A 27761-nucleotide genomic window follows, 5' to 3' on the forward strand; every position below is an offset into this window, starting at 1 on the left:
GAGAGTGAGCGAGAGGGGAGAGGGGAGAGGGAGAGAGAGGGAGAGAGAGAGAGAGAGAGAGAGAGAGAGAGAGAGGTCTCTGCATCGCTGTTCCACAGGGACATGATAGGAGATGAAAGGCAGAACTCAGTAGAGAGAGAAAGAGAGAGAGAGAGAGAGAGAGAGAGAGAGAGAGAGAGAGAGAGAGAGAGAGAGAGAGAGAGAGAGAGAGAGACGACAGAAATGGAATAGCTAGAATAGCTAATGACAGAACTCCAGGAAGAGAAAGGGAGAGATAGAGAGAAGGATGGAAAGATGTTAACTGAAAGCACACAAGCACACACCAGCAGAAAGGCATCCTGGAGAAAACTCAGACAAGATTGCTATTGTGAAAGAACCGTTTTTGACAGGGACCATTTTAATATTTCATAGTTTTGTCCTCGCTGAATTTTAAGAAGACCAAGATGGTGGTAGATGATGTTCAAAATAGTGGGCCTGCAGTCTTTCTTTGAATAACACAAGTTAAGCTATTTTTAAGTGGCTGGGTTTAGAAACTACACCGTTCAGACTTGTGCTTCCTTTGAGCAAAGGTGTGACTCCTTTGAGAAAATGGCAACTATCCCCAGTGTTAAATTGTGTTAAACATAACTTTACTCTGCTTTAACAATGCTCGTATTCCTGCACATTTATCTTTTCACTACATGGTATTTCTTGTGCAATTTGCAGTTTAAATGTTGGGTGCACACATCTGCAAAGGCAGTAATCCAGGAGCCTGACGATTGAGAATCAAAGCATTTGTTAAACAACACATACCTTTGCAACTTACAGTATAATCAGTGTGCAGACCATTCTCACACTGATGTAAAAATAATGTACAACTATTATTACTACTATAATGAATATAAATATTACATTTGATATATTTTGATGCCTTGTGCCAGAGTTAAATCCAGATGCAATTCCCTCTCAAGTGGAAATGACGAAGCCAAGTCGTTCTTTAAGTTACATGCTTTAATCACACAAGGAGCATGATAGTGTGCCGTGAGAACTGTTAAACTTACTGACAGAAAAGCAAATAAAAACAAATTATTTCCACATAAAGACATCAAGAAAACCCAGCGACCATACTGTTACATGAATCAGCAGAAATCCATCACGTTACATCTTTACAGTCAAACATAACAGTCAATGCACCATGCACTTTATTCAGTCTTCTTTTAATCATTGCTGGTTCTTAGGCGGAGGAATCAGCGAGGTATCTGCCTGCTAGCTTGGTCCAGAATGTACTTATCAACAGGTAGCAACTCTCAAAAGTAATACCCTGTCAACCTGCGGCAGCAAACTTGGGTTACCCCCTTAATTAGGATATGTTCCCCCATGTCAAAACAAACAATATACATGAAATATATGAAATTATGATTTTAATATTAAACTATTGTTACAAGAAATGTATGTATTTATGAATTCTATATTTTTAAATCTAATATCTATTAATCTGTTATGTATTTATTTATTCTGACTTCCATGGCAGCGACACCAGGTAATTTACAACAGTCTTAGCAAGTCCTGACAGGCAGACCAGATATTGATGTTGAATACTGTAGAGGGGCGTGCTGTGCTGTGCTGTGTGCTATCAATGTGCTTTAATGTGTTTTACTGTGCGGTGCGGTGTGTTGTGGTGCGGTGTGTTGCGGTGCGGTGCGGTGCGATGATGTGCTTTACTGTGTTGTACTGTGCGGTGTGGTGTGGTGCGGTGCGGTGTGGTGCTGTGATGTGCTTTACTTTGTTGTGCGGTGCGGTGTGGTGTGGTGTGGTGCGGTGCGGTACTGTGCTGTCATGTACTGTACTGTGCGGTGTGGTGCAGAGTGGTACTGTGATGTGCTTTACTGTGTTGTACTGTGCGGTGTGGTGCGGTGTGGTGCTGTGATGTGGTGAGGTGTGGTGCGGTGTGGTGCGGTACTGTGCTGTCATGTACTGTACTGTACTGTGCGGTGCGGTGTGGTGGGGTGCAGTGTGGTGCTGTGATGTGCTTTACTGTGATGGACTGTGTGGTTGCGGTGCGGTGCGGTGCGGTGTGGTGCAGTGTGGCTCTGTGATGTGCTTTACTGTGTTGTATGTTGCGGTGCGGTGTGGTGCGGTGTTGTGATGTGCTTCCTCCTCTTATGATGCTGCTAACACTGTACTACTACCTGTGTTTTATGCACTTTTATTAATGTATTTATTTGGACAGAAATATCTCTATTTTTTTTATAACACCTATATTTTATACCCCCCTTTATATATTTTTACCTCCTGGTCCTGTGTCTGTATGCATGTCATCTGTTTTTTAGCATAAATTGTATGTATGTTATTGCTGCAACACAAGAATTTTCCCATTGTGTGATAATAAAGGGCATAGTACTTACTTACTGTGATGTTCTGTACTGCGGTGCTGTGATGTGCTGTGATGTGTGGTGCGGTGCTGTACTGTGATGTGTTGTACTGTGTGGTGTGATGTGGTGCGGTGCTGTTCTTTGATGTGCTGTGATGTGATGTGATGTGATGTGATGTGATGTGATGTGATGTGATGTGATGTGATGTGATGTGATGTGTATTGCTGTGCTGTGCTGTGCTGTGATGTGATGTGATGTGATGTGATGTGATGTGATGTGATGTGATGTACTGTGCAGTGCTGTGCTGTGATGTGATGTGATGTGTTGTACTGTGTGGTGTGGTGTGGTGTGGTGCGGTGCTGTGATGTGATGTGCTGTGATGTGCTGTGATGTACTGTACGGTGTGGTGCCGTGCCGTGCGGTGCTGTGCTGTGATGTGTTGTACTGTGCAGTGCTGTGCTGTGATGTGATGTGATGTGTTGTACTGTGTGGTGTGGTGTGGTGCGGTGCTGTGCTTTGATGTGATGCGATGTGTATTGCTGTGCTGTGCTGTGCTGTGCTGTGATGTGTTGTACTGTGATGTGATGTGCTGTGATGTCCTGTACTGTGCTGTGCAGTGTGGTGTGGTGTGGTGTGGTGCTGTGATGTGGTGTGATGTGGTGTGATGTGTTGTAATGTGCGGTGTGGTGCTGTGCTGTGTTGTACTGTGCAGCGCCGTGCTGTGATGTGTGGTGCTGTGCTGTGCTGTGATGTGCTGTGATGTGTTGTACTGTGCAGTGCTGTGCTGTGATGTGCTGTGATGTGATGTACTGTGCGGTGCGGTGTGGTGTAGTGTGGTGCTGTGCTTTATGGGCTGGGAGCTGTGATGAGCATTTCATGTTCTATAATCTCATCCTGCCCTCTTGCCCACAGTCGGTGTCTGCATCATTAGAGTGCTCCTCTGACACACAGAATTGCCCTGACGCCTTTTCTGTCTTTTTTTTTTCTTCGAAATTGAGCAGACCCTTTCCAATCCCCTTTTGTTCATGTGGTGTTTGAAGGGGAAGCTGGTAATTCCTGGGTTTCAGTTGACGTCACGCGCTTGAAATCTCTTTGATCTACCGCTGCTGGTGGTCGACCTGGGATTGGAGCCATTGAAACCCATTGAAAAATAAAAAAAATTCGAACAGCCACAGAACATTTTGTGTTAGCCCTAAAGACACACTACAGAATCTCAGCTTTCCATAAGTGAAAACTGTGTGTTCCTAGCTTCTACTAATCGGAAGGTAGCCAACTTTAAGCGAGGGCTAAAAAAGGGGGTTTTGTTTCCCTGGAAACGGAGACGAAGCGGTGGAAACTAGCTAACTAGTGGACTAGCCTAGCCTACTTTCGCAAATCCCAGACGGCATTACTGTTAACACATTTACTCCCATGTCACGTAAAAACACATTATGAAAATCGCATAGAAAGTCAAGATTCAGAAAAAACCCTCGCAAAAATACCACATACTTAACATAAACCGCTTCGTCTCCTTTTTCCAGGGAAACAAAACGCGATTTTTATCCAAACTAATCCTCGCTTAAAGTGGGCTACCTTTGGATTGGTAGAAGCTAGGAACATACTGTTTTCACTTATGGAAAGCTTTCAGACAAGACGTATAATGTGTCTTTAAGTCTAACTCAAAATTTTCTGTGGCTGTTTAAAAAATATATTTTTTTGAATGGGTTTCAATGGCTCCAATCCCAGGTCGCCCACCATTTCAAATTTACGTGGTCCCGTGATGATGTAACTGCAACCCAGGAATTGAGGGGAGGGGGAGGGGGAGGGGGTGGGGGATTTAAAGGGTAACTTCTGCCAATTTCGACATGCCGTTGTAATGCTCACAGTAAAGTAGCAGTAGCAGTAAAAGTAGGAGTAGTCAATTAGCAAACAGCGACACCTTTTGGGAAAATATTTGGAGTAGGCCTGTTAAGAAAGTTGAAAACTTGTAAATAACGTAAACAAAATCTGTCCCCATTTGGATAGCTCGGATCCCGGAAAGGGCTGAGTCGAAAAATGTTGGATCAACGGGTACTGACAAATCAAGGGTAGCGTGAGCAATGCAACAGCATATTGATATTGGCTGAAGTTATCCTTTAACATCTATTTATTTGTTTAGTTATTTTTGTGTACTTTTTGTGTACTTGTTGTACTGTATTTTTGTACTATGTACAATGTCCTCTTTTTAAAAGAAATGACAATAACTGTAGTGGCCTAACCTTTCCATGCCTTCCTTTTTGTCTTCCTTCCTTCCTTCCCTCTGTCTGTCTTTTTGTCTTCCTTCCTAATCAGGCCGATGCGGCGACTAGCTTCCTCCGTGCAGCTCGATCAGGCAACCTGGACAAGGCGCTGGACCACATAAAGAATGGGATAGATATCAACTTATCCAATCAGGTAAAAGATTTGTTCCCCTAACAAGTTTCTCCATCATTTCTTTTTCATGGTTTTGTACCTTTACTGTAGCCGTCTGTGACGTTGTCTTATCCTTCCTCTGAAAGAGTTATGATGTATGCTAAAGGTGACATTCCTTGAGAAGCAGTTATATTTTACTCTTTTTGAAATACAAAGTTACTCTGAATAGCATTCTGGATGTTTGTCTATTCTTTGATGGTAGTTGTGTTCCTACAGCATAGACATTAGCTGACACTCGCCTGAAGCTTGCCACTGTCTATCTGCTTGTAACCACATGTTAACGTAGCTAATCAGCAATACCTAAGGTTCACCCATTTCTCTTATATAGTATGATGATACTATGATGGTCAGTCATACTCTTACAAACCCCAACTCCGATGAAGTTGGGACGTTTGGTAAACAGTGAATAAAATCAAAATGCTATCATTTTCAAAACATTCAATCTATTCATTAGATGGAGAATAGTGAAAAGACAACATATTAAGTGTTAAAACCGAGAAAAAATATTGTTTTGGGGGACATATGTACTCATTTCTAATTTGATAAATCCAACACGTCTCAAAAGAGTTGGGACGGGGATCAGTGAAATTTAGTAAACATCCAAATAAGATAAAACAACAAAGAAGATCATTTCAAAATGAATTGTACTGACGGACAATATAGGTGTCCAGGTATAAGATCATCACAGAGAGGCTGAGTCACTCAGAATTAAAGATGCAAAGGGAATAATTACCGTAGTTATTACATACATTTTTGAATTCCCTTTGATTTACCACGATTGAGTGTATATAAGACATATTTTTGTTAATAAAATCATTGTATAGGTTCATGACATCATGAAATATATATTGGCTGTAGTCTCACTCTAATTCCTGGAGTGCTAGAGCTATTGAAAATTTACCATATTAAGAATGCTTAATGCATGAAAATGATACAGGGGTGTAACATTCTCCTAAGCACCTGAGCTCACTTGAAATAGACCCAGAAGACATGGGTAACTGTCCTTTGCTTACAGAAGTCAGCAGAAGTTGTAGAAGTCCATTCTTTTTGACAATAATAGAGCATTGCACATCCTGTGCTACAGTAAAAATGGACCATCCAACTTGTGTTAGTGCTAGCTTCAAAAGTCAGCCTCCATGATGGCATGCGGGTGCAGTAGTGCATTGGTTAAGATGTTCTCACTCATCTGTAGAGTTAAATACAGTGCTGAATGGTATAAATGGGTTTTAAACAGCATGAAAAGCCACTCATGCATTATATTTTGAAGGGAGATCTTCGATTACTGCCACATAGTAAGGTCAAATTGCATTCTCTACTATGTTTTAACAGTTTGGCTCCATCATAAGGACCAGCAGGTGATAAAAATGGTGGGTTTTTGGTCAAGACCTGTCACACTGTAAGCACTACAGAAAGGAAAACATTGCAAAACATGACAAGGAATACACCCACCATTTAAGCTGGTGAAATCATGTCCAAGATAGGAATTAACACTTTTTTTCTTAACACACGTTGTTTTTTATTAAAATCATCTCATCGGTTAATGTATTTAACTGTTAAGTGTTGTCTTTTGTTTTGTTTTTAGTCTTCCTCGACATTTGCTGCCATTTATTGTCCCCGTCCCAACTCTTTTGAGACGTGTTGGATTTATCAAATTAGAAATGAGTACATATGTCCCCCAAAACAATATTTTTTCTCAGTTTTAACACTTAATATGTTGTCTTTTCACTATTCTCCATCTAATGAATAGATTGAATGTTTTGAAAATGATAGCATTTTGATTTTATTCACTGTTTACCAAACGTCCCAACTTCATCGGAGTTGGGGTTTGTATATAGTATGATGATACAGTGATGGTCAGTCTTGATTCAGACTACCTACAGTATAACATCCTCCCAACCATGGCTATGCTCTTCATGGATATTAATATTAACTGTTCTACGTGTACCTAGTTTAAGAGCTGTGCCAAAAGGAATCTGATTTAGTGAACGGTTCGAACAAATGTCTGGACTGGAGTGTAATGTCTGAAGTCAGGTTGCTGCTGATTACGCATTGAAAGGCACACTTGCATCATGAATAGTATCAATGTGGAAGATCACAAGCCCATTTTAAGCTTCAGTGTGCTCATTAATCCTACATACAATTCTAAAAAAATTAACAATTGATTCAGGGAGTACTTCTTTGCCCCAGTAAACAATTGCTAATTTAACTGTCATGAGAGAAGAGTGAGCAAGAATGGCATTTAATCTGTATGCCAAGCACGGGGAGAAGAAACCAGACAAAAGCAATTGGTCTTGAATCATTGACCATCACCTATGGATTGCCTCGCTGGGGCCTGAACGTGTAAGCCCAACACTATGCTGGTAAATTAATCGAAAAGAGAAAGAAACTCAGAGAGAAAAGAAAGACAGAAAGAAGAGAGTAGTAATCAAGTAATCAAGATAAAGAAATCTATGTCTAATACACTCCACTGTGTGTTCATGTAGGCTACTGGTTCTTGTCAAATGATATTACCCAGTCCAGTCAATTTGGAAATAACTTTGATCACACCTCTAATCATGATTAAGAACGTTGGCCAATTTGGAAATACATAAATATATATTAAGAGGTTTGTTGCAAAATGACATAGCCTATATCCATTTTGGAGAATTTTGGGAAATTACATTTTTGTACTGGGCATTAACTATCTTATCTAGTCAAAATATTTTTCATCAGAGAATTACTTGAGCTAATTGAAGGCCAATGACACGTTTTGGAAATGTAGAATTCATTATTATCAACTTTGGGTCATAAAAGTTCATAACAATGAGTTTAAACTGATACCCAATTGCAGCATATCTGATACTGCCAAACCGCTTTAATTACATACATTGGAACCTATGTACATATGTGACGGAGGTCTTCTTGCTCCTGTTCGTCCCCCTCTGGGCCGGAACGTGCGACCTCGTCAACTACGTCGGTTTGGAAATGGGAGGCACAGTACGATACCGCCGGACTAAAGGACCAGTCCCCCAGCCCAATGGTATCGACACTGTATGAAGCTTTCGAAGGGATGTTTACTAACATTCCACGCCAACTCTTCGTTAGCCTCCATTACACATACATATGGAACCCTACGTACAATACCTGATTAACAATGATCAATCAGATACATTAAATAGTTAGATTATTAAGTAGTTTTGTACCGAACCAACTAAGTATACTTTTTTCATTACAAAACGACATAGGCCTATTATGACGGCCATCATTGACAGCTTGTCCCTAGTTGTCAGCACGATTTTCGGCATGGCAGTCGTATTAACATCGGAGTTGAGGACACAACTTCAACGCTCGCTATTTTTGCGGGTTTCTTGCCTTAAAAACCCATCACCTGGACCAATTGTGGAAGGCTATTCTCTTAATACAGTCTCTGGTGCCCTTCCATCATTTCTCTGTACAACCGCAGCCATTTGTTTTGACACGGCCCCACCCGATGCAACTCTGCTGCCTCATGTGTGTAGTGGTGCTTGCTCATAGGAGCTCATAAAAGTGTTCTCGTTGAATTGGAATACTTTATCCTCACGTTTAAAGGCTGTGAGCCCAATTTCAGTGTTTTTTTTCTGTCAGATCCTGTGTATTTCTCTCAGCCGACTAATGGCACTGTAAGTGGCAGTTTTCATAGCTTGGCAACATTTTATTCGCCCGAGATGCAAATACAATGTCTGTCACTTGGCAAGCAAAGTACATTTTACATAGGTTTAAAAAAGTAGGTTATCAAAATATTTTGATGGGAAGAATTCTCACAGATGAAAGGATGTCTGAACAGTAATTTCCAATAATAAAATGCAAAAGTCAAGAAATGTTGTTTACACCATTTTGCAATGAAGCTCTAGCCTGGGAACACCCACACTGCCTTACGTTCTACACAATCGTTTCGATCTGAAAGTTGTGATTAGGTCTGGTGTTAACCAGGCAAATGAAGCTCTTCATATAGGCTACTATTTTGGTATTCCATACTGCATTTGCCACATCATCCAGCCCTATCCAACACCATTAAATCCGTTCTGCAGGCAGCACAGGGGGGCTTAAGGAGTAGACCCTGGGGCAACACAGAGCACCAGAGCCAAATGTCTCCTAGCCAGCAGCTAGATGGCCATCACAATGCCTGCAGGCTGTTATTTTCCACCCCAAACAAGTTCCTCTGAGCAGCCTCTCTGCCCTTTTCAGAATGACAACATGTCATGTTGAGAATGCTATATTGGGTCAGGCTGTTTGACATTTTTTTCTCTTCAAAAACCTTATCATATCCTCCTCAATATACAAAAAAAATCTGCAATAATACAAAGGAACTAATAATACAAGTGGCTCCACTGAGTAGTTGATCTGTTATGAACGCTCATTACGATCGACTGATTGAATCAGAGATTGTTGGAGTGACAATTTTCCGAGACCGTAGACTGACCACAGTCTCTGCAAAGTCATTTGTATCATGCTCAGCCACCGCAAGGGACAGTGCTGGGTCTTAGCAGCAGGCCAGTAATGAGATCTGTATCATCCGTATATAATCTGGATTTATAATTGGCAATCCATCCAGCATTAATTGCCATTTAGATTTTTACTCAGTCTGAGGTCTTGATATTATAATGATTACAGTGTGCGTGCGTGTGTGCATGTGCGAGTGCGTGCGCGAGTGTGTGTGTGTGTGTGTATTCGGCCGCTGTCTCTGCTTGTGTGTTATGTGTGTTTAAGAAGCAGAGACCAATAGAGAGATTGAGTGTAACTGTTTGTCTTAGTGTTACGTTTGTTTGACTTTTTTCCCCATCAACCCCCTGTGTTCCTCTGCTGTGACCCCACAGCTGTGTTTGTAGTGTGACGGGGAAGTTTTATGAAAATGAAGCTGCAGCAGTAATTTGCAGCAGCAACAGTTTAAATCCTTCTCTCTTTCTTTTAGATCCCTCCATCATTCTCTATCTCTCTCTGTCTCTCCAATGTCTCTCTCTCTCTCAATTTGTATTTTTTTTCTGCCTTATCCTTGGCTCCATCACTCCAAAATCTCCTGTTTCTCCCACAGTTTGTTTGTCTCTCTTCCCACGCTCTCATTCAGTGTCTGTCTCCCTCGATTCCTTTCCTCCGCTTCCCAATGTCTACCTTTTTTTCTCTGCTTCCCTGTACATATCTCCCGCCATTCCTTCGTTTCTCTCAATTTCCCAGTGTCTGTCTGCCTCCCTCCATTCCTTTTCTCGGCTTCCTTCCATCTCCATCGCTTCCTTTCCTCTGTTTCCCTGCATCTCCCTCCTCTGTACTCTCTCTGCCAGAGTTGCCAGATGAGACTGATGATTTTCAGCCCAAAAAATGCCCAGCACCCTCCTGGAAGCACTAAATACCGCCCAAGTTGCACGAAATCCTATTGATTTCTATGGCCATAAATCGGCAGAAAAACCCGCTCCCAAATGCACCCTTTACCATCTTCTACATGCAAACGGGCATCCCAAGCAGCCCAATTGGGCTGGGAAACCACCCAATCTGGCAACCCTGCTGTCTTCACGGCTGCGGCAGCATCATGGCATCTCTGACCCGTCTTGCTTGGCTGCCCTGCCATGCCCCATCTTGTGTACGGTATCTCTGGGACAGCTGACGGTGTCTGGTCTGGGCCACGTTCAAAGCTCTCCATACCAGGAGCGGACAAACACACGGCCGCGTTATCCGCATGGAGTGGCCTGGCGCTCTGCCCATGTCTCTCAGGCTGCAGTCGGACACCACACACATGCGCGCACGCATGCATTCACGCACAAACATACACAAACACACACACACAAACACACACACACACACACACACACACACACAAACACACAAACACACACACACACACACACACACACACACAAACACACACATCTTAGGCTGCAGTTCGAGTCCTCCATTCGCCCACTTCCACCCGTCATGCCTGCAGCCAGCTTCTCTGTGTAGACACGCGTGCACTGCACACACATGCATGTTAAGGCATACAGACTATAGCATACACACACACGCACACGCACACACACACATACACATACACAAACTCACACAAGCACACACAAGCATAATGTGTATGCGCCCCCACACATGAACGCATATATTGCAGACACATACTGTATATAGCTCAAATCAGATGAGAGACAGAGCAAAAATACAACAGACAAAAACCAGTTGATCTTTGCCTTGATAGTATGTGCCCTGCAGCTCCTCATGAAAATGTAAATGTGTCTGTGTGTGAGTTTGACGTCACAGCACTGAACGGTGCAGTCCAAGAGTAATGTATAAAAGGCCATTTTTAAAGAGGTCTATGTGTTGCCCCAGAAAATGGTCAGCTTTGTCGTCCCGACAGAACATTGTCAGTGTCTTACACGCAGACATCTCTGTTTTTTGTGACAGATGTAATATTTTTTTTTTTACGTTAACACAGACATAACCCTAAAACTCAAAGACTAATCGATGGACACATTCTTCAACTAGCTTAATCTATATGGGCAGGAAAGCCACACCTTTTCATGCAAAGATATTGGGTGGGGGTCTTCCAAATGGCTTTGTCTTGGGCCCGGCTAAAGCTGTCAGCGGCTCTGATGGCGCTATTGAAATGAACAGAGCTGAATCTCGGTCCGTTCAGCTCTATTGTTTTGTCAAGAGGGATATGAATACCAGAGAACAAACACCTGCCCCTCGCTCATCATGTCCCAAATCAGAGCTTCCGTAATTAGACTGCGTTACTAAGCCTCATCTTTTTCTGTCATGTGATGATGAGTCATCGAGGAGCACCCATCATTATCAATCAGAGATCATTTCCCTCCAATTTCTCTCGGCACTCCCTCTCTCCAACCCATTCTCTGTAGCAGAGATTAATCAGAGGATAGGCAAAGCGCCGGAGAGTAACCATGCTGATGACATGAATAAAAATATACTAACAGGTTAACGCCGAGCAATTTAATTCACGTGTACGACACGCTAGCAGCCTCGGTAGTAATACCCTGATATTTGTAATAGGTACTCTGCTATTTTATCTCCTGTGACAGAACAAGTCTGATATTTGCCCAAATCCTTTGGAGAGGCAAGGGATTAGAATTCATGGTGTGCGTCAGTTGGCATATGTATATTTCATGAGAATGCAGCGCGCTAACGTGAGCGGATGTCTTCTTTTTAAGCAAAGCACACAGCATGACAAGATAGAAACGGGCTTGATTGAAATCATTCTGCTGGCTTCCTACGTAGTGGCTGCCTTAAACTAAATGCATTCAAGAACTTGAAACGGGGACGTTTTTTTGACTGTGCATCACCACACCATAGCGTTTCCGTCTATCCATGTAATGCGCTGACGTGCGGACAAGATGTCCGGAACCAGCCAGTCAGTCTAGCCAGGCAGCCAGATGATTTTTGAAACGAGCCTAATGTGAGACAGAAGGACGCGTGTGTGCCCTAGTGAGGCACGTCCTGTCACTGATAACTGGGTAATTAGCGGCGGCTCTTATTAGGCTGGGACTGAGCTGAGCCGACGAGCATGAAGGTGAGGTATTCCCCTGCACACGTATGGTGATGGAGGGAGGAGGGCTAGCGTAAGCTAGGCTAGCGTAGTGCGCATGCCGAGCAGAGACACACGTCGCACACACAGGCACGTGTTGCTGTCTGCAGAACCCCCCCTGGTGGACCGCCCACTGTCTGTACACATGTGTCTCTCTCTCTCTCTCTCTCTCTCTCTCTCTCTCTCTCTCTCTCTCTCTCCTCTCTCTCTCTCTCTCTCTCTCTCTCTCTCTCTCTCTCTCTCTCTTTCTCACTCCACTTCTCTGTCTCTCTCTCGCTCTCTTTCTCTGTCTCTCTCTCTCTCTCTCTCTCTCTCTTTTTCTCTTTCTCTCTCTCTTTCTCTGTCTCCCTCTGTCTCTCTCTGTCTCCCTCTCTCTTTCTCTGTCTCCCTCTCTCTCTCTCTGTCTCCCTCTCTCTCTCTCTCTCTCTCTCTCTCACACGCTTTCTCTCTCACACGCTTTCTCTCTCTCTGGTCAACTTGCTGTCTATCTCCTGTATCTATCTCTATTTCTCTGTCTCTTACTAGGTCTTTCCACCATTCTTTCTCTCTCCCTGTCTCCCCCTCTCTCGCTTGCTCTCTCTCTCTCTGTCTCTCTCTCTCTCTCTCTCTCTGACTCTGTCTGACTTTGTAGTGCGCATGTACTGCGGATGCAGCATGTTGCTCATCAGACATGAGGCTACTGCAGAGGAGACACAGTAAAGGAGAGAGAGAGAGAGAGAGAGAGAGAGAGAGAGAGAGAGAGAGAGAGAGAGAGAGGGAGAGAGAGGGAGAGCGGCATGTCTGAGTGGCTTGCTAAGACCCCTTGTGGTCAGCAACGGTACTGCCTCCTCAATGACGAGTCTGAAACGGCATCGAGCAGCAGCAGCAGCAGCAATAGCATCATGATTGTGTAACCCCGCTAGCAGCCTCATCTCAGATAAGAGGAGACAAACAAGCCTGAGAAACAAGCCATTAAACATGTCGACTGCTGTGTGGTTTAGTCTCTTTGCCCAAAACAAGAGCCACTGCTCAAATTGTCCCACTGGTTGTGTAATTTACATCTACAAATCATGATGAGTGAAATGCTGGTTTGACTTTGCACATGACTTTGCAGTGAGCATTCTCCATGTCCGACAGGTTTCGGTTTACTTGAAAAAAACAAAACAGTGTAGTTACTGACGTAGCCTCGTTGTGCTGTTGTGCTCGTCGGCAGGCCTGCTCACTGTTTGCCTAAAAGACTCAAGTACATCATAACAACATTGCTATGACATTACAGAGAGCCTTAAGTGACATATTAAGACTAAGTTATAACAGTTTTGATGTTTTTAACAGAGGCTCGGCACAAAGGGGTTAAAGCAACACTATGTACTTTTCATCTTTACCTGCTGTGCAAGTTGGAAGCACAAGAACATCTCGAATTGAACAAAAATTACGGTCCTTACCTCTGAACTTGCTAAGTGATGTCATAGCCTGTGGAAGGCAGCGGAGCAAGGTCACTAGTGCCTTTCAATGCTTTCACCCTATTACAGGTATAAGTTAATGAACCACTGTAGCAACTTTGGAAAGATTATTTGAAGCTTGAATCTTTGTGTCATTAATGTTCAATATGTTTTCATAAAATACATCTTGAAGGCATGCGTAGTGCATGTGTCATGATCCTCAGTACAAACAAATATTGGTACAGGAATTCGGAAACTGGGTAGAGAGGACACGTGATTGATGACATTCTGAGTGATTGTGCTGTGGTTCATATTTTAAGGTTGGCTGCTGTGCTTCATAATTTATGGTTGTTGTTCTGTTTTTTTCCGCAGAATGGACTCAATGGTTTACATTTGGCTTCTAAAGAAGGTCACGTCAAGATGGTGCTGGAGTTGTTACACAATGGCATTGACCTGGAGACCACAACAAAGGTATTCTCATACACAGTAAAAGAAATGTTAGGTGTCAGTATTTTAAAGTAAACATATAGAAATCCATACACATTACACAGTATTTATAGCACTGGAGAGCAAAATTACTCGGTGGAGTCAAAAGTCAGTGTAAAATTCAGCAGGTGGACAGTGTAATTTAAACTCTGCTGCAATAGTTCATGCTCGTAGCCTCTTATTGCAGATGGGGTCGCCGGCGGGCCTATTGACTATTTGCTGAAAATACTTACAGACATCATAACAACATTGCTATGACATTACAGAGAGCCTTAAGTAACAGATTAAGACAGCCATTACACATTTGGTGACAATAAAGTTATAACATAGGCTCTGCACTAAGGGGTTGATATTTACACAGTTTTGAGTAGACTTAACTGAAATATTACTATGAGCAAGAGGAAAATGAACACAATTTGTGAGTGGGACCAAATGAAGTTATCAAAGTTCATTTCAACTCTTTAAGAGTTACTACGTTACATTACACTTGTATTCTTTACTGTGTTGTGTCACATATTGTATTGTCCCTGTGCCACATTCCTCTATAGGCTGGCTTTTCTGTGCCTAATTCATTGTAAGTCACTCTTTTAAAGAGTGTCCTCTTAGTGCAATGTACGGTAATGTGTTGCAACGTAGCTGTACAGTAAATAGAGGACACAAAACTCCCAACTCCACTATAATAGGCCTCTAGCAAGAACTATGCAGCATAAAAAAGACCATCAGTCTAGTAGCATCACTCTGAGACAATCATTCACGGCCCTCAGGAAGCTACCGTAATTTGTTTTTTGTACACACTGTATCAGCATTTCACGGGGACTTCATTGCCTCATTAAGCACAGATCCGTGTGCTTTTGTCCTCCCTCCCTCTCTCTCTCTCTCTCTCTCTCTCTCTCTCTCTCTCTCTCTCTCTCTCTCTCTCTCTCTCTCTCTCTCTCTCTCTCTCTCTCTCTCTCTCTCACACACACTCTCTCTATCTCTCTCTCTCTCTCTCTCTCTCTCCTCTCCTCTCATCCCTCTGTGGAACAGCCATGTAGAGACCTCTCTCTCTCTCTCTCTCTCTCTCTCTCTCTCTCTCTCTCTCTGCATTGCTGACCCATGCAGTGGACACTTGGAGCACTTACAGTGGAAGTTCAATAAAGGGATTTTAGAAGTCAAACTCTGTCCTTCGTTGACAGTGATACATGCTCTCTCTCTCTCTCTCTCTCTCCCCCTCTCTCTCTCTCTCTCTCTCTCTCTCTCTCTCTCTCTCTCTCTCTCTCTCTCTCTCTATCTCTCTCTCTCTCTCTCTCTCTCTCTCTCTCTCTATCTCGCTGAGTCTCTTAGGCCACTGGTTTCAAAGTATATGGGTCCATGTAATGTTCTGCCTGTCCTCATTTGTGCTCACTGACCACCATTAGGGCAAAACGTTTCCCAGTCAGTTGACTGAAACGTTGCAATAAACCTTTGCAAAATGTCTGAAGTGGCTTCTCTGTTGTCCTCTGCTCTTGTAGAAAGGGAACACAGCTCTGCACATCGCCGCACTGGCAGGCCAGGAGAAGGTGGTGGCCGAGCTCACACGCTTTGGAGCCAACGTCAACGCCCAATCACAGGTCAGATGCCAGGACCAGACGGCTGTTCATGCATGTACTCTACATGGTTGTGTTCTGAATGCCCAGTTACTGGTTCGATGCCAAGAGGAGACGGCTGTTCGTGCATGGTTATGTTCAGGGAAGCCAGCACGGGGGGGGACAAAGGGGTCAGTTGTCCTGGGGTCAGGGAGAAGGGTGGGGGTGCAGAATTGGGTCCTCATGAAATTGAATGTATTGAGTGGAGGGGCTTTTCGGATGGCTTTGCTATGGGCCTGGCGAAGGCTGTCAGCTGCCCTGGTTATGTGTATACTGTATATGGTTGTTTTGGGTTAGTGACATGATAGCCAATGTGAACACCCAAGTGAGATGCCAGGACACGGCTGTTTTTTTAAACATGTTTTGGGTTATTGATATGTGTTCAATCAATAAGGCGCACACAACGACTTATATAAAGAAAGTATATTAAGGCCAAAATTAAAGGCCGAAGTAATTACACTCTGCGGGTTATTGATGTGATCGTCAGCTAATAATAATTAAAAGCTGGCTGGAATCTTGAGGTTTAATTACAGTATGTTGACTGCTAAGTAAATAAGTATAACCACTGCAGGGTGTCCCAGAAGTCTGGACCCATAGGGAAAAACAACATAATTACAGACAAAAATCTACTTTGTATTTTACTTCCACGAAAAAAAAAACAACTTGAACCTTCTTATGGAGTATATGGGCATGCATGGGTGACATTTATTTTAGAAAGTATTTGAAATCCCTTTTGAACTAGACTTATGGGATACTCGATATTTGTGCTTTGTTTTATTTATATTTTATGGCACTCTCCTCTCTGTCAAAGTAGTAAGAGTTATTTAAAAACCTTTTTTGGTTTTGTTCAGTCATTTGTTTTATGTATGTATTGCATGTTGTGTGGGTTTGTGGTATTAGTTAAATGCGTGAGGACCCCTTATTCATTGCATCTACGCTTTGTATACAGTATGTCTGGGTTAGGTGGGGAAGGGTCCTTGTTTATTTTTTTTTTCAATTTTATGATGTTTTGTATGTATTGATTGCTATTTAATAAAAACTTGATCAGCAAAAATAGTTATTTAAAAAACCTATGACATTGACTCGGAAGAGAGTGCTTTGGATTTAGTCAATGCAGCCATAAAGGACTAACCAGACACACTCCTTCTATCTGGGGAAAATGAGGCCTTGCAGTTATTCTTTTGTCATTCATTTCTATGATTGTAGGCTGGTCACCACAACAGAACACTTTCAGTCCACTCTACTTGAGATGCTTCATTTGTTTATACCATAGGTGTTTTATTGTGCAGTATGTGTGTGCAGCATGCCTTTGATGTGTTTGTTGGCTGTCTGCCCTAACAGAAAGGCTTCAGTCCACTGTACATGGCAGCCCAGGAGAATCATCTAGAAGTGGTCAAGTTCCTGCTGGAGAATGGGGCCAACCAGAGCCTGCCGACAGAGGTAAGAGGACCACCCCCCCATTTCAATTCAATTGAATTCAATTCATCAGAGCTTTATTGGAATGTCAAAATATAAATACATTTTGCATTGCCAAATAATACAAAAGCTACATTCGTACTAAAAGAGATACATTTGTAATAAAATTATTTAAAAAGAGTAATATTGATAGTAGTGATGAGGGGGCGTGATATTGCTAATATCACCTCCATTTACCAAATGGCTTATCCAGCTTAGAGTCCACCATCAGTCATGATTCTGCATCACAGTGTATTGCTCATCTCCTCTTCCTTGGGCCATGTTATAGGCCAGGGATATGTTATGGGCCATGTTATGGGCCATGTTATAGGCCAAAGTTGGGCCGCGCTCACAACCTCCTGGGCCGCAGACAACTTTCAATTTCGCACCAGTGGGCAGCGATGGGCCGTGGGATCGCTAGTTATCAAATACCAGTGTGCGTCTTTTCCCTCCAACGCAACACTGTCATAACGCAATGACCACACTTCGCTGTTTGTTTTTGTTTGATGGAGGGCGATTCATTACAAAAAAGAAGTAACACAGCCTGTGATTGTAGCACACTTTGCAGTGGGCTAGTTATTACTGGTGTTCGGAAAAAGAGAAATTACCAACCAGTTCCGGTTCCCAGCTGATTTGGCGGCCACGTCTTGTCCTAAAATCCTCACGGTTTCACGGTTAGTGTTCAACGGTCAGTCTACTCAAAACAATTCTAGTTTCTGAATATTTATCCCTTATCCTTGTCCAAGTGTCCCCGACATGACAGTCCTTTTACGAATTTTGCTTGATGGCCTACTGGAAAGTTTTCCGTCAGGATGTGGAACTTCTGTTCTTCCCGCGTTGCGTTTTCACTTGTATAGAAAAGCATCTTGAATTTATGACCAGCAGATTCATTACAAAGCGCAAGTCAAGAGCTGTCACGCAAACTTTGAGCTGTCAGAGAGGCATTCAAATATGTGAATGACTGTCTTGCTAAACTGTGAGTAGATTTGATGAGTGAGATTAAATTAGATTAACATTAACATTAATTAATATAGGACTATCCCTTGTGGGAAAAAATACATATATTATGTTACATTATATTATCATTATATTGTATTACATGATGTAATATATTGTAATAGGCAATATAATGCAATATAACATAATATATAGCCTATTGTAATATAATATATATATATATGGGTAATATGGCCCCCAGGACACTGTGCATTGGAAAAAATGAGCCTCGAGCTCAAAAAGGTTAATAATCCCTGATATAGGCATCTACATACCCAACGCAGTCTCACCCCAAGTAGTCAATTTCTGACTACCTTGGACCAGACTGCATTTTTTGATGTCTTGGGTATTCCTTCCACGTCACATTTTGACTATGTGGCCTAACCCTAAACCTATTCCTAAACCTAACCTCAATGACGTTATGCTGCCACAAGGGGGCGCCTTTGAGGGCATAGTCAAAATGTGACGTGGAAGGAATACCCAAGACGTCAAAAATTGCAGTCTGGTCGAAGGTAGTCAGATATTGACTACTTGGGGTAAGACTGTGTAGCCATACCTCTCCAATGAATCTCTTCTTGTTCTTCCATTTCTCTCTCTCCTTTTTCCTTGGTCATTCTGGGTAGAGATGTCCGATAATATCGGCCCACAGATATTATCGGCCCGATAATAGCATAAAATGTAATATCGGTCAATATCGGTATCGGATTTTTGACCTATCAAAACCGATATAATAATGCTTGAATTACTGTGCACTTTTCTCCTTAATTATTTTTCTATTTTGCACAGACGATGTTAATATTTGGAAAGCTTTGTTGCATTCGAGAATGCATCTAGTGGGGCATTACAATAAAATTAAGCATATTTTGTTCCACAACAGCAGATTTGAAATGTTACCAAAAATTTGTTATGAGGAAAAATAACCCACATATATCGGCATCGGTATCGGACGATATCGAAATCGAAAATTGAGAGTTGGACAATATCGGCATATCGGATATCGGCAAAAAAGCTAATATCGGACATCTCTAATTCTGGGAAGCGGACTACTGTAGACTGCAGCAGTGGTGTCACAGAATCAGTGCTTGTTTAAGTCTGAGAGATCAAATCCTGCGCATTGTTATCTATACAGAGAGTCGATCTGGGAAACTCTGCCAGCCAGTTTGGGGGCCGCAGTCGAATAGGGAAATGAATCAGCCCTTTTTGGCACGTCCTTTTCATGGCTGGACCTAATTGTCTCTATTGACTGTTGAATAATGCCCTGGATCCATAAAGCAAGCAGCAGGCCGTTTGTGTATAAATTACTCTGAGCCAGCTCTCTTGGTTGTTTTCCAGATATAGAATGGTTGCATTGTGATGAAGGACTATGCATCTTAAACTATCCAGATAAAAATCGCTGTCCAGACACTGATACAGTGAACAGAACCAGTATGCAGGGGCTATAGTCTGGTAACACATTTTCAAAAATGAAACAAGAGTTAGGGTTAGGGTGAGAGCTAGAATCAGGTTTGAGATTTAGGGTTAGTGTTAAGATTAGGCTCAAGTATTTGTCTTAGGGTTTAGAGTTAGGGATAGGTTTTGGGAGTTATGTTGCTTCAGTTGCTGTGAAGGCTTTATGTGGCAGGGGCCAAAGGGCTTTCCCCTTCTCTTAACCTCTCCTAGTTATATAAAGCGTTCATAGTTAGGGTTAGGGTTATGACTTTGGTGAGGATTAGGGTGGTGCATTGGCGTGCAAGTGTTCAATGGCAACCGCCTAGTATACCATGATGACACACTCACCATGACACGGATTAATAAGGGCCTTCCAGGCACTGCTGTCAGGAAGGAGCCGTCCAAAATAAGGCTAAGAAACATTTTGTGTTTTTTGTAGTAGCGGTCAGGTGCAACCACAGCCACTACAGATTAAATTATTATTATTTCTGATGGATTATATACCTTTCTTACATTTAAGTACCAACTTCACAGATTAGTAACATCAGCTGCGTTTGCACCACTCTGACGTTTGCTTCTGAAGACGCCAAAGACCCAAAGGCAGATGCCAGTAAGTCTCTGCTCTAACTGACTGACACACGGAGAGACACCAGACATCATGGACGACACTTCCAGGCCTCTTAGGACACTCAACAGACCTCTGTCTCATGGCCAGCAGTTCCTGTCCAACAAGGACACTAAACAGGCCACTGAGTGTTTTTTTTTTGTTTTTTGGACCTAGTGGCAGAAAAGCAGCAGCCGCTGTTTCAAGTGGTTCTGATGAATCGATTTCCTCCATGGCAAAAGCTCAGGAGGCCACAAAATCACTGACACGCTACTTCCCCTATTAGATCCAAGACTGCGACTCTGCGCCTCGTCTGACTCTCTGCTGTAAGGTCAGACCAACGGCCTCCTCCTACTCAATGGTTTCTCTCTTAGGCAACTTAGTGCAAAATGAATGGTGCTATTACTTAAGGTTATACAGTATTGATTCACTACAGCTGAGTGGGACTGATGGAGTGTACGGCCAGAAGGCTGATGTCATCTAAGCATCTGCCAAGAAGACTGCCAGACACAGCTTCTAAACCAGGAGGATAGTCCCTGACACACTGTTTGCTCACCAGTGGGGTTTTTTGCCCCCCAGAGGCTTCTTCCTGACAGCAGTGCCTGGAAGGGACTCACTAGTTTGACGCCCTCTCGTGACTTCACATGGCAATCAAACATTTCAAACAAGCGATTTAAGGTTAGGGTTAGGTTTAGGTTTAAGGTTAGGGTTAAGGTTAGGTTTAGGGTTAGGTTTAGGGTTAAGGTTAGGGTTAGGATTAGGTTTAGGGTCGTATGACGTAAGCGGTAAGTCACGAAAGGGCGTCGAACTAGTGAGTCCCGTGCCTGGAAGGCCCTTACTAATCCGTGTCATGGTGAGTGTGTCATCATGGTATACTAGGCGGCCGCCATTGAACACTTGCACGCCAATGCACCACCCTAATCCTCACCAAAGTCATAACCTTAGCCCTTAACTCTGAACGCTTTACACAGGGGTCCCCAAACTTTTTCTCTGGGGGCCACATTATCGTTCCTGACTGTGATAGGGGGCCGGGATCAATCATGTGGGCTGTATACTAGGCCACTGACTGTTAAAGCCATAATTTCTAGCACAGCATACAGTATATCACAAAAGTGAATACACCCTCACAGTTTTTGCAGATTTTTGAGTATATCTTTTCATAGGAAAGCATTACAGAAATTTCACTTTGACACAATGATTAGTGACCTTTTAACAACTTATTTAACCACTTAAATTTCTTGTTCACTCATTCATTCACCATTAATGTTTGAACATGTACTCACAAAAGTGAGTACACCCCAGATGAAAATCCGGTAGAGAAGGGGCTGTGTTGGCTCGAATCGTCTCAAAATGAAACGAAATGAAAAGGGAGGTCATCAGTGTGCGTTTCAACCTTTCTTTGCATTGAACTTTTACATTTTGAGTCTGCATCTGGCTTAAATAGATTGGTGTTTGATTTGAATGTAATCCTATGGAGAATATCATGATCTGCTTCAGTAGTAACAGTGCATGTTGACATGCATGTTTCTTTTAGGTGTATTTCAGATTGCCAATGTTGACAGCATTCATGCATCCCCAAACCATGTCAGTCCCACTACCATGCTTGGCTATTGAGAGGATACACCTTTTTTGGTAAAACTAACTTGTTTGCCACCACACATGCTTGACACCATCTAAGGAAAATTTGCTTATCTTGGTCTCAAGAGAGATGAACAGACCAAGGATATGGATCACTGGAACCATGTCGTGTGATCTGAAGAGACCAAGATAAACAAATTTGCTTTAGATGGTGTCAAGCATGTGTGGTGGTAAACAAGTGAGTTTTACAAAAAAAGTGTATCCTATCAAAAGCCAAGCATGGTAGTGGGACTGACATGGTTTGGGGATGCATGGATGCTGTCAACATTGGTAATCTGAAATACACCTAAAAGAAACATGCATGTCAAAATGCACTGTGACTACTGAAGCAGATCATGATATTCTCCATAGGATTGCATTCAAATCTCACACCAATCTATTTAAGCCAGATGCAGACTCAAAATGTAAAAGTTCAATGCAAAATAAGGTTGAAACGCACACTGATGACCTCCCTTTTCATCCCTTTTCATTTCGTTTCATTTCGAGACGATTCGAGCCAACACAGCCCCTTCTCTACCGGATTTTCATCTGGGGTGTACTCACTTTTGTGAGTACATGTTCAAACATTAATGGCTGTATTTTGTTTTTTTCTGAGTGAACAAGAAATTTAAACGGTTAAATATGTTGTTAAAAGGTCACTAATCATTGTGTCAAAGTGAAATTTCTGTAATGCTTTCCTATGAAAAGATATACTCACAAATCTGCAAAAACTGTGAGGGGTGTATTCACTTTCGTGATATACTGTAGTTCATCATTACAAGTGATTTGCAAAAGAAGTGAGTACTTCACATGTTTTTCAATTTGAAATACCACAGCTATTTATTTTATTTTCTAATAACAACCATGTAAAATAGCAAGGAAAGGTTAGAAAAATATGGTGATTGACAGTTTATAAGTGATACAATAGAAATGGTAGGCCTGTTTATATTACAGTGAGATGAGAAACTACAAGACAAGAAACTTCTGGTGATTCACACTAGGTTAGTGAAAATTAAACTGTAGGAAGGCCTGTTGATAAACAAAATAAAATATTTTAAAAAATATATTTCATTCTTATATATCATGATATATCATATCATTATTTTTTTCTTTGAGGATTGCTTCTTTGGGCCAGTTTCAATGGTGAGGTGCAGAGAGGTGGAGGGCCAGTCAAATGGGGTTGGCGGGCCGTATCCGGCCCCCGGGCCTTAGTTTGGGGACCCCTGCTTTACTATATACTAACTAGGAGAGGTGAAAAAAATGGGAAAGCGCTTTGGCCCGTGCCATCTAAAGCCTTCACAGCAATTAAAGCAACATAACTCCCCGAACCTAACTCTAACTCTAAGCCCTACCAAATAGTTGGTCCTAACACTGACCCTAAATCTAATGCCAGCCCTAACCCTAAACACAACTGTGGGTGGTGTGCCTGACAGGCAATATTCTGCCAGAGTCAGAGCAGTGATTTATTTGGAAAGCTAAACTGGGTAGCATGTCACATGGTGTGAACTGGCACGACAAATGTTAAATTCCAGTTCTTATTCAAATGAGCCAGGGTTAGGATGAGGATATTGGGATATGGTGCAGGCTTTTCGAGTTATGAACGTGAAATGCATTGCATGCATCACACGCAACCTTGAATTTCGCTGCAAACAAAGTGTGGTTCTTGGGTAAACTTTCCCCACGGTGTGAAGAAGCGAATCAGTGAAGCACAAGTCACAATTGTTTAACCACTAACCCATGAGTGCCCCATGGCATTTTGGACACATTGTTTAAAAATAGCCTAGCAGACCACACTCTTTTGCTTTGTTTAGTTGTGTCTCTGTACTCTGTCAAGAGACATTACCATGGTGGATGACACTTTTTTATGAACTGCAGCTATTTCGAGCAGATGGGATCACCAGCCATGCTACTCACTGTTCGGGTTGCTGAAAACGCTTAACAGCATCATTACAATATTGTTATGACATTAGCGAGAGTAACAGATTCGGACATGGTCGTAACCATTGTGATAACAACAAGCTTCCTCTTTAATAGAGACTGCATAAAAGGGTGAAATCTGGTGGTTCTAGTCTGGTGTTGTAGCAAAACTTTGTATGTCTGGTGCTTTTATGGCCTTTATGCATATTTATTAGGCTTGCTCGAATCATTCTACCTTTGGTGCCTGGAGCAACATTATACGCTGCATCCAGGCTCTTAAGATTTGAGCTTTTTGTTGAAAATGTGGGTATTTTAGAACTGAATGAACACATTCTAATGAAAGACGAGGACCCTAGCTTTTAAATGCAGCTTATTTCATGTTTTTCTTTAATTCGAAAGCTAAGATATTTAGGTTTCAATAGGCAGAGGGCACCTTTTCCCAAAAAGGGCTTTTCCCAAGAAGGCAGGCGTTTTTTGCAGGTGCCTCAAGGTAAAATCTGTTAAAACAGGGCATTCTGGATAAACTTTCAATTGTTTGTATTTCTGACAGTCGCATGTGAAAGTCTTTATACCATCGTGGGAACAGTGTGGATACAGGAATGTTTGGTCCAAAACACATCACTAGTCCAAATTGACTTTAAACTGGACAGAGATTTTGTATCAAACAAGCTCAGTGTTAAATGGAGGGCATAATGCACTAGTAGCATGCACTAGTAATAACAGCGCTCTCTTACAAAGTGTGTGCTACAGATTTAGGCAGATTTAGAATATGTGCTTTCGTTAATGGTTCATTGTGCGCTTACCTGACTGACAGTCAATAGGTTTCTCCTAAAGAGCAATTTGCTCCAGATTGGCCATGTTCAACTTGAGGGGATGCCCCTACTCCATTACAATAGCAGGATTTAGATCGTTGATCCCATTTTTACTACAAAAGTCCAAGCACATAGGATTCCACAAGGGACAAATAAAACTGTCCGATGATTTATCACGTGACCGAGGACCATCTACAAGTCACTGGAGAGACCTGAATTGGTGTGCCACACCCAAAGAAAATGTGCTGTTGTGTTTGCTGTTGTCTAGTTATAGCCTAAGGCTGTATAATTAGCCGTAATTAGCCGATTGTGATGGTTGATGGTGATAAAACTGAGGCCAATTAGGTGATGATCAAGCTCGGCCAAATTTAATTGGGCATGACTTGAAGTTCAAACTTTGCAGGGTCAAGAAGTAAATCCATCATGGCAGTCGGATTTCTCTCTTTCTCTCTCTCTCTCTCTCTCTCTCTCTCTCTCTCTCTCTCTCTCTCTCTCTCTCTCTCTCTCTCTTTCATGCATGTGTGGTCTTCCTTTCTTTTCTTTCCCATCAAGCTGATGGTGGTGGTAAAGTGCGTAGCACAATTTTGATGATGAACATCTATAAATGTTTCACACAAGCTACACCTTCAAAGAATTGATTATCCCTGTCAGTGTGATGTATTGTTTTTACCTTCACAAGGCAAATGTCAGCCTGATCTCTCAGAATTCCTTCGAATGGAAACAGATCTTTGGGACAAGAAGTCCATGTCAGTTTCACAGATTTAGCCAATATTCTGTGCCCCTGTTTTCCAGTCATAATAAATATTTAAAATGTCATGGTGGCTTGTAAGTGTTCATGAAACAGGTAAGATGTGTAAATGGGCAGCATGAATTATGTAACGAAATTACCAACAATATATTACACAGTGCAACATTGTTCAGGGCTGCGTTTCTTGACAGCATCAATAGCAGCTTACTTGTTTGCAATGCAATTTCCCATTGGTAACCTACTAAGTTGCTAACTGGTTAGTAATGGCAGAGATTCTTTAAGTATAGAGATATGCCATTGTAATAGGTTGCTATGGGCACCTAAAATGACCAGGTTCCGGTCTGCCTAAAGAGGCGTGTCATAATACTCCTAGCATTGAATAGAACAGTCCTTAGGTCTGCCTAGGTCTGCCTAAAGGGGGATTCCCCCCCTCCCCCTTGCAATAATAGAAACCGGAAACAATGGGCCAATGGAACCTCTCTCTCTACTCTCTCTGGTAATGGTGCTTTGGAGAAACTGGGTCCTAGGCAAATTTCTTTCCACGGGCATGTAGATATTTGTGGGAAGACATTATCCCTACGGCCCCACCTAAGGCCTAAGAAAATTAAAAGTTTGGTTCCGGTTGGTTGTCAGCTTTGGTCATGGGTCGGTCGGATTTTTATTTTATTTTTTTCAATTTTTTTTTTTTTTATGTCCGACACCCCCAAACCCCCACATGCGCCAGATTTCGTCATACACGTTGTTGGAACAATGCCAAGGTGGAGTGAGGCCTGCTAAAGCTACAATGAAATAGCCTACAATAAGCATTAATGAGCCAATTATACTCACCGTCACCGAAATGAGGATATGATGCGTTATAGCCTACCGTTTCTGGCAAAACTTGTCCAGCTGTCAGTTGACTGACACTGCTATTTTAACTCCTGTAGGCCTATGCCAATGTCCCGTTTACTTTTTTGATTCCATTCCATCATCCATTGTAGACCATATTTTCATTGGAATGAAGGTTCTGGCTTGCAAACATTCTATTTACTCACTTTTTTGTTTAACGCGAGGATGTAGACACCTGAGGCGATATGAATGTTTTAATGGCGGGTGATTGAGGGGCAACATCGTCATTGTCATTAAATCATAATTGTAGGAAACTGTAGTAGGCCTAGTCCTAGGTCTTCATCGAACAGTCGTAATTGTGGCGACATCATCGTTCATTTCTATTTCATTATTTGGAGGAGGTGCGGAGAGTCAGACAGTGACAGGCGCCCTGCTCCTGTGCAATGGTGGAGGGACAAGCAGAGAGAGAGAGAGCGAGAAAATTACGGGCGCAGGCCAACGGACTTCTTGGTTAGCCAAGCCTTGTGGTAAATGAAAGAATGAAGGAAAACTTGGGCAAAGCATTTCCCTTCTCTCATATTAACTTATTTTACAAGGTATTGATACAGTGCTACTTTAGTATTGTTATAACGAGTTATGCATCTCGTCGAACATGCAGCGCGACTGAATGGAAGCCCTTTTCTAACACGAGGAGACAATATCAATACATTCGAAAATCGTGGATACTCATAATGTTGTCTGTGTGTTGCATTTCGAGGCGGGTGGTCAGGCTGTGTCAGTGTCAGGTGAGGTAAGGCTAGGCTACTGACTTATTATTTGACAGGCATTTTCGCCAGGTTCCCAAACTATCCTACATCGTAGGCTATTAGTCTGCAAGAACTATGAGGCAAGTTGTTTAAAACTTACGAGCTACAACGACAACCAATTAGCATGTTGTAGCATAATAATTAGCCTACACCGAGTAGGTGCGCAACTCTGCAGTGACATTTGGGGTTTTCTAATATCAAGCCGGCGGCCCTTATGGCGCGCGCGTGTGTTGCTCCTATGTGGATAGTCATGCGATGCAAATTCAGTAACTTGCAGGCAGGTAGAAAGTGAGAGATGGCGAGTTATGGGAATGAATAAACGTGTTGTGTCTTGTCTATATGAACAACCGTCCACACAACATCGATATATTTTTTGAGGATTCCAAAAACTCAAAAAAAAATTTTTGGGTCGCACAAAAAATGATAGGGTCGGTCGGCAACCGGAACCAAAACAATATTTTTTCTAGGCCTAAGCATGACAAAAGACTTGAAAGATCCATTTTACCACGACAAAGGCATTTTATTGAAAATGTTGTGTAACTGAAATAAGCAAAGAAAGCTTGGCACATGTAATAAGGTGAACATACGTAGTTATGGATGAAGTCGTAATAATGTTAACATGGGGAAAAATACAATTATTTATACAACGCAAGACCTACAATTTGTGAATAGAGACGACATCAATTAGAATATTTGTTTTATTTCAAACGTTTTTCATTCTTCCAAGCAA

The 27761-nt window shown here is 42.2% G+C and overlaps 1 protein-coding gene across 1 annotated transcript in view; it reads left to right on the forward strand.

The window, feature by feature from the left end:
- Window positions 1-27761, forward strand: part of ank1b (ankyrin 1, erythrocytic b) — a 174607-nt gene that overhangs the window by 68057 nt on the left and 78789 nt on the right. Inside the window, exons 3-6 of the mRNA XM_063209998.1 lie at window positions 4662-4763; window positions 14103-14201; window positions 15707-15805; window positions 17162-17260. Of these exons, the coding sequence (XP_063066068.1) occupies window positions 4662-4763; window positions 14103-14201; window positions 15707-15805; window positions 17162-17260 (399 nt within the window). The remainder of the gene's footprint in view (window positions 1-4661; window positions 4764-14102; window positions 14202-15706; window positions 15806-17161; window positions 17261-27761) is intronic.

This window comes from Engraulis encrasicolus, chromosome 11 (genome assembly GCF_034702125.1).
Source record: "Engraulis encrasicolus isolate BLACKSEA-1 chromosome 11, IST_EnEncr_1.0, whole genome shotgun sequence".
NCBI lineage: Eukaryota > Metazoa > Chordata > Actinopteri > Clupeiformes > Engraulidae > Engraulis > Engraulis encrasicolus.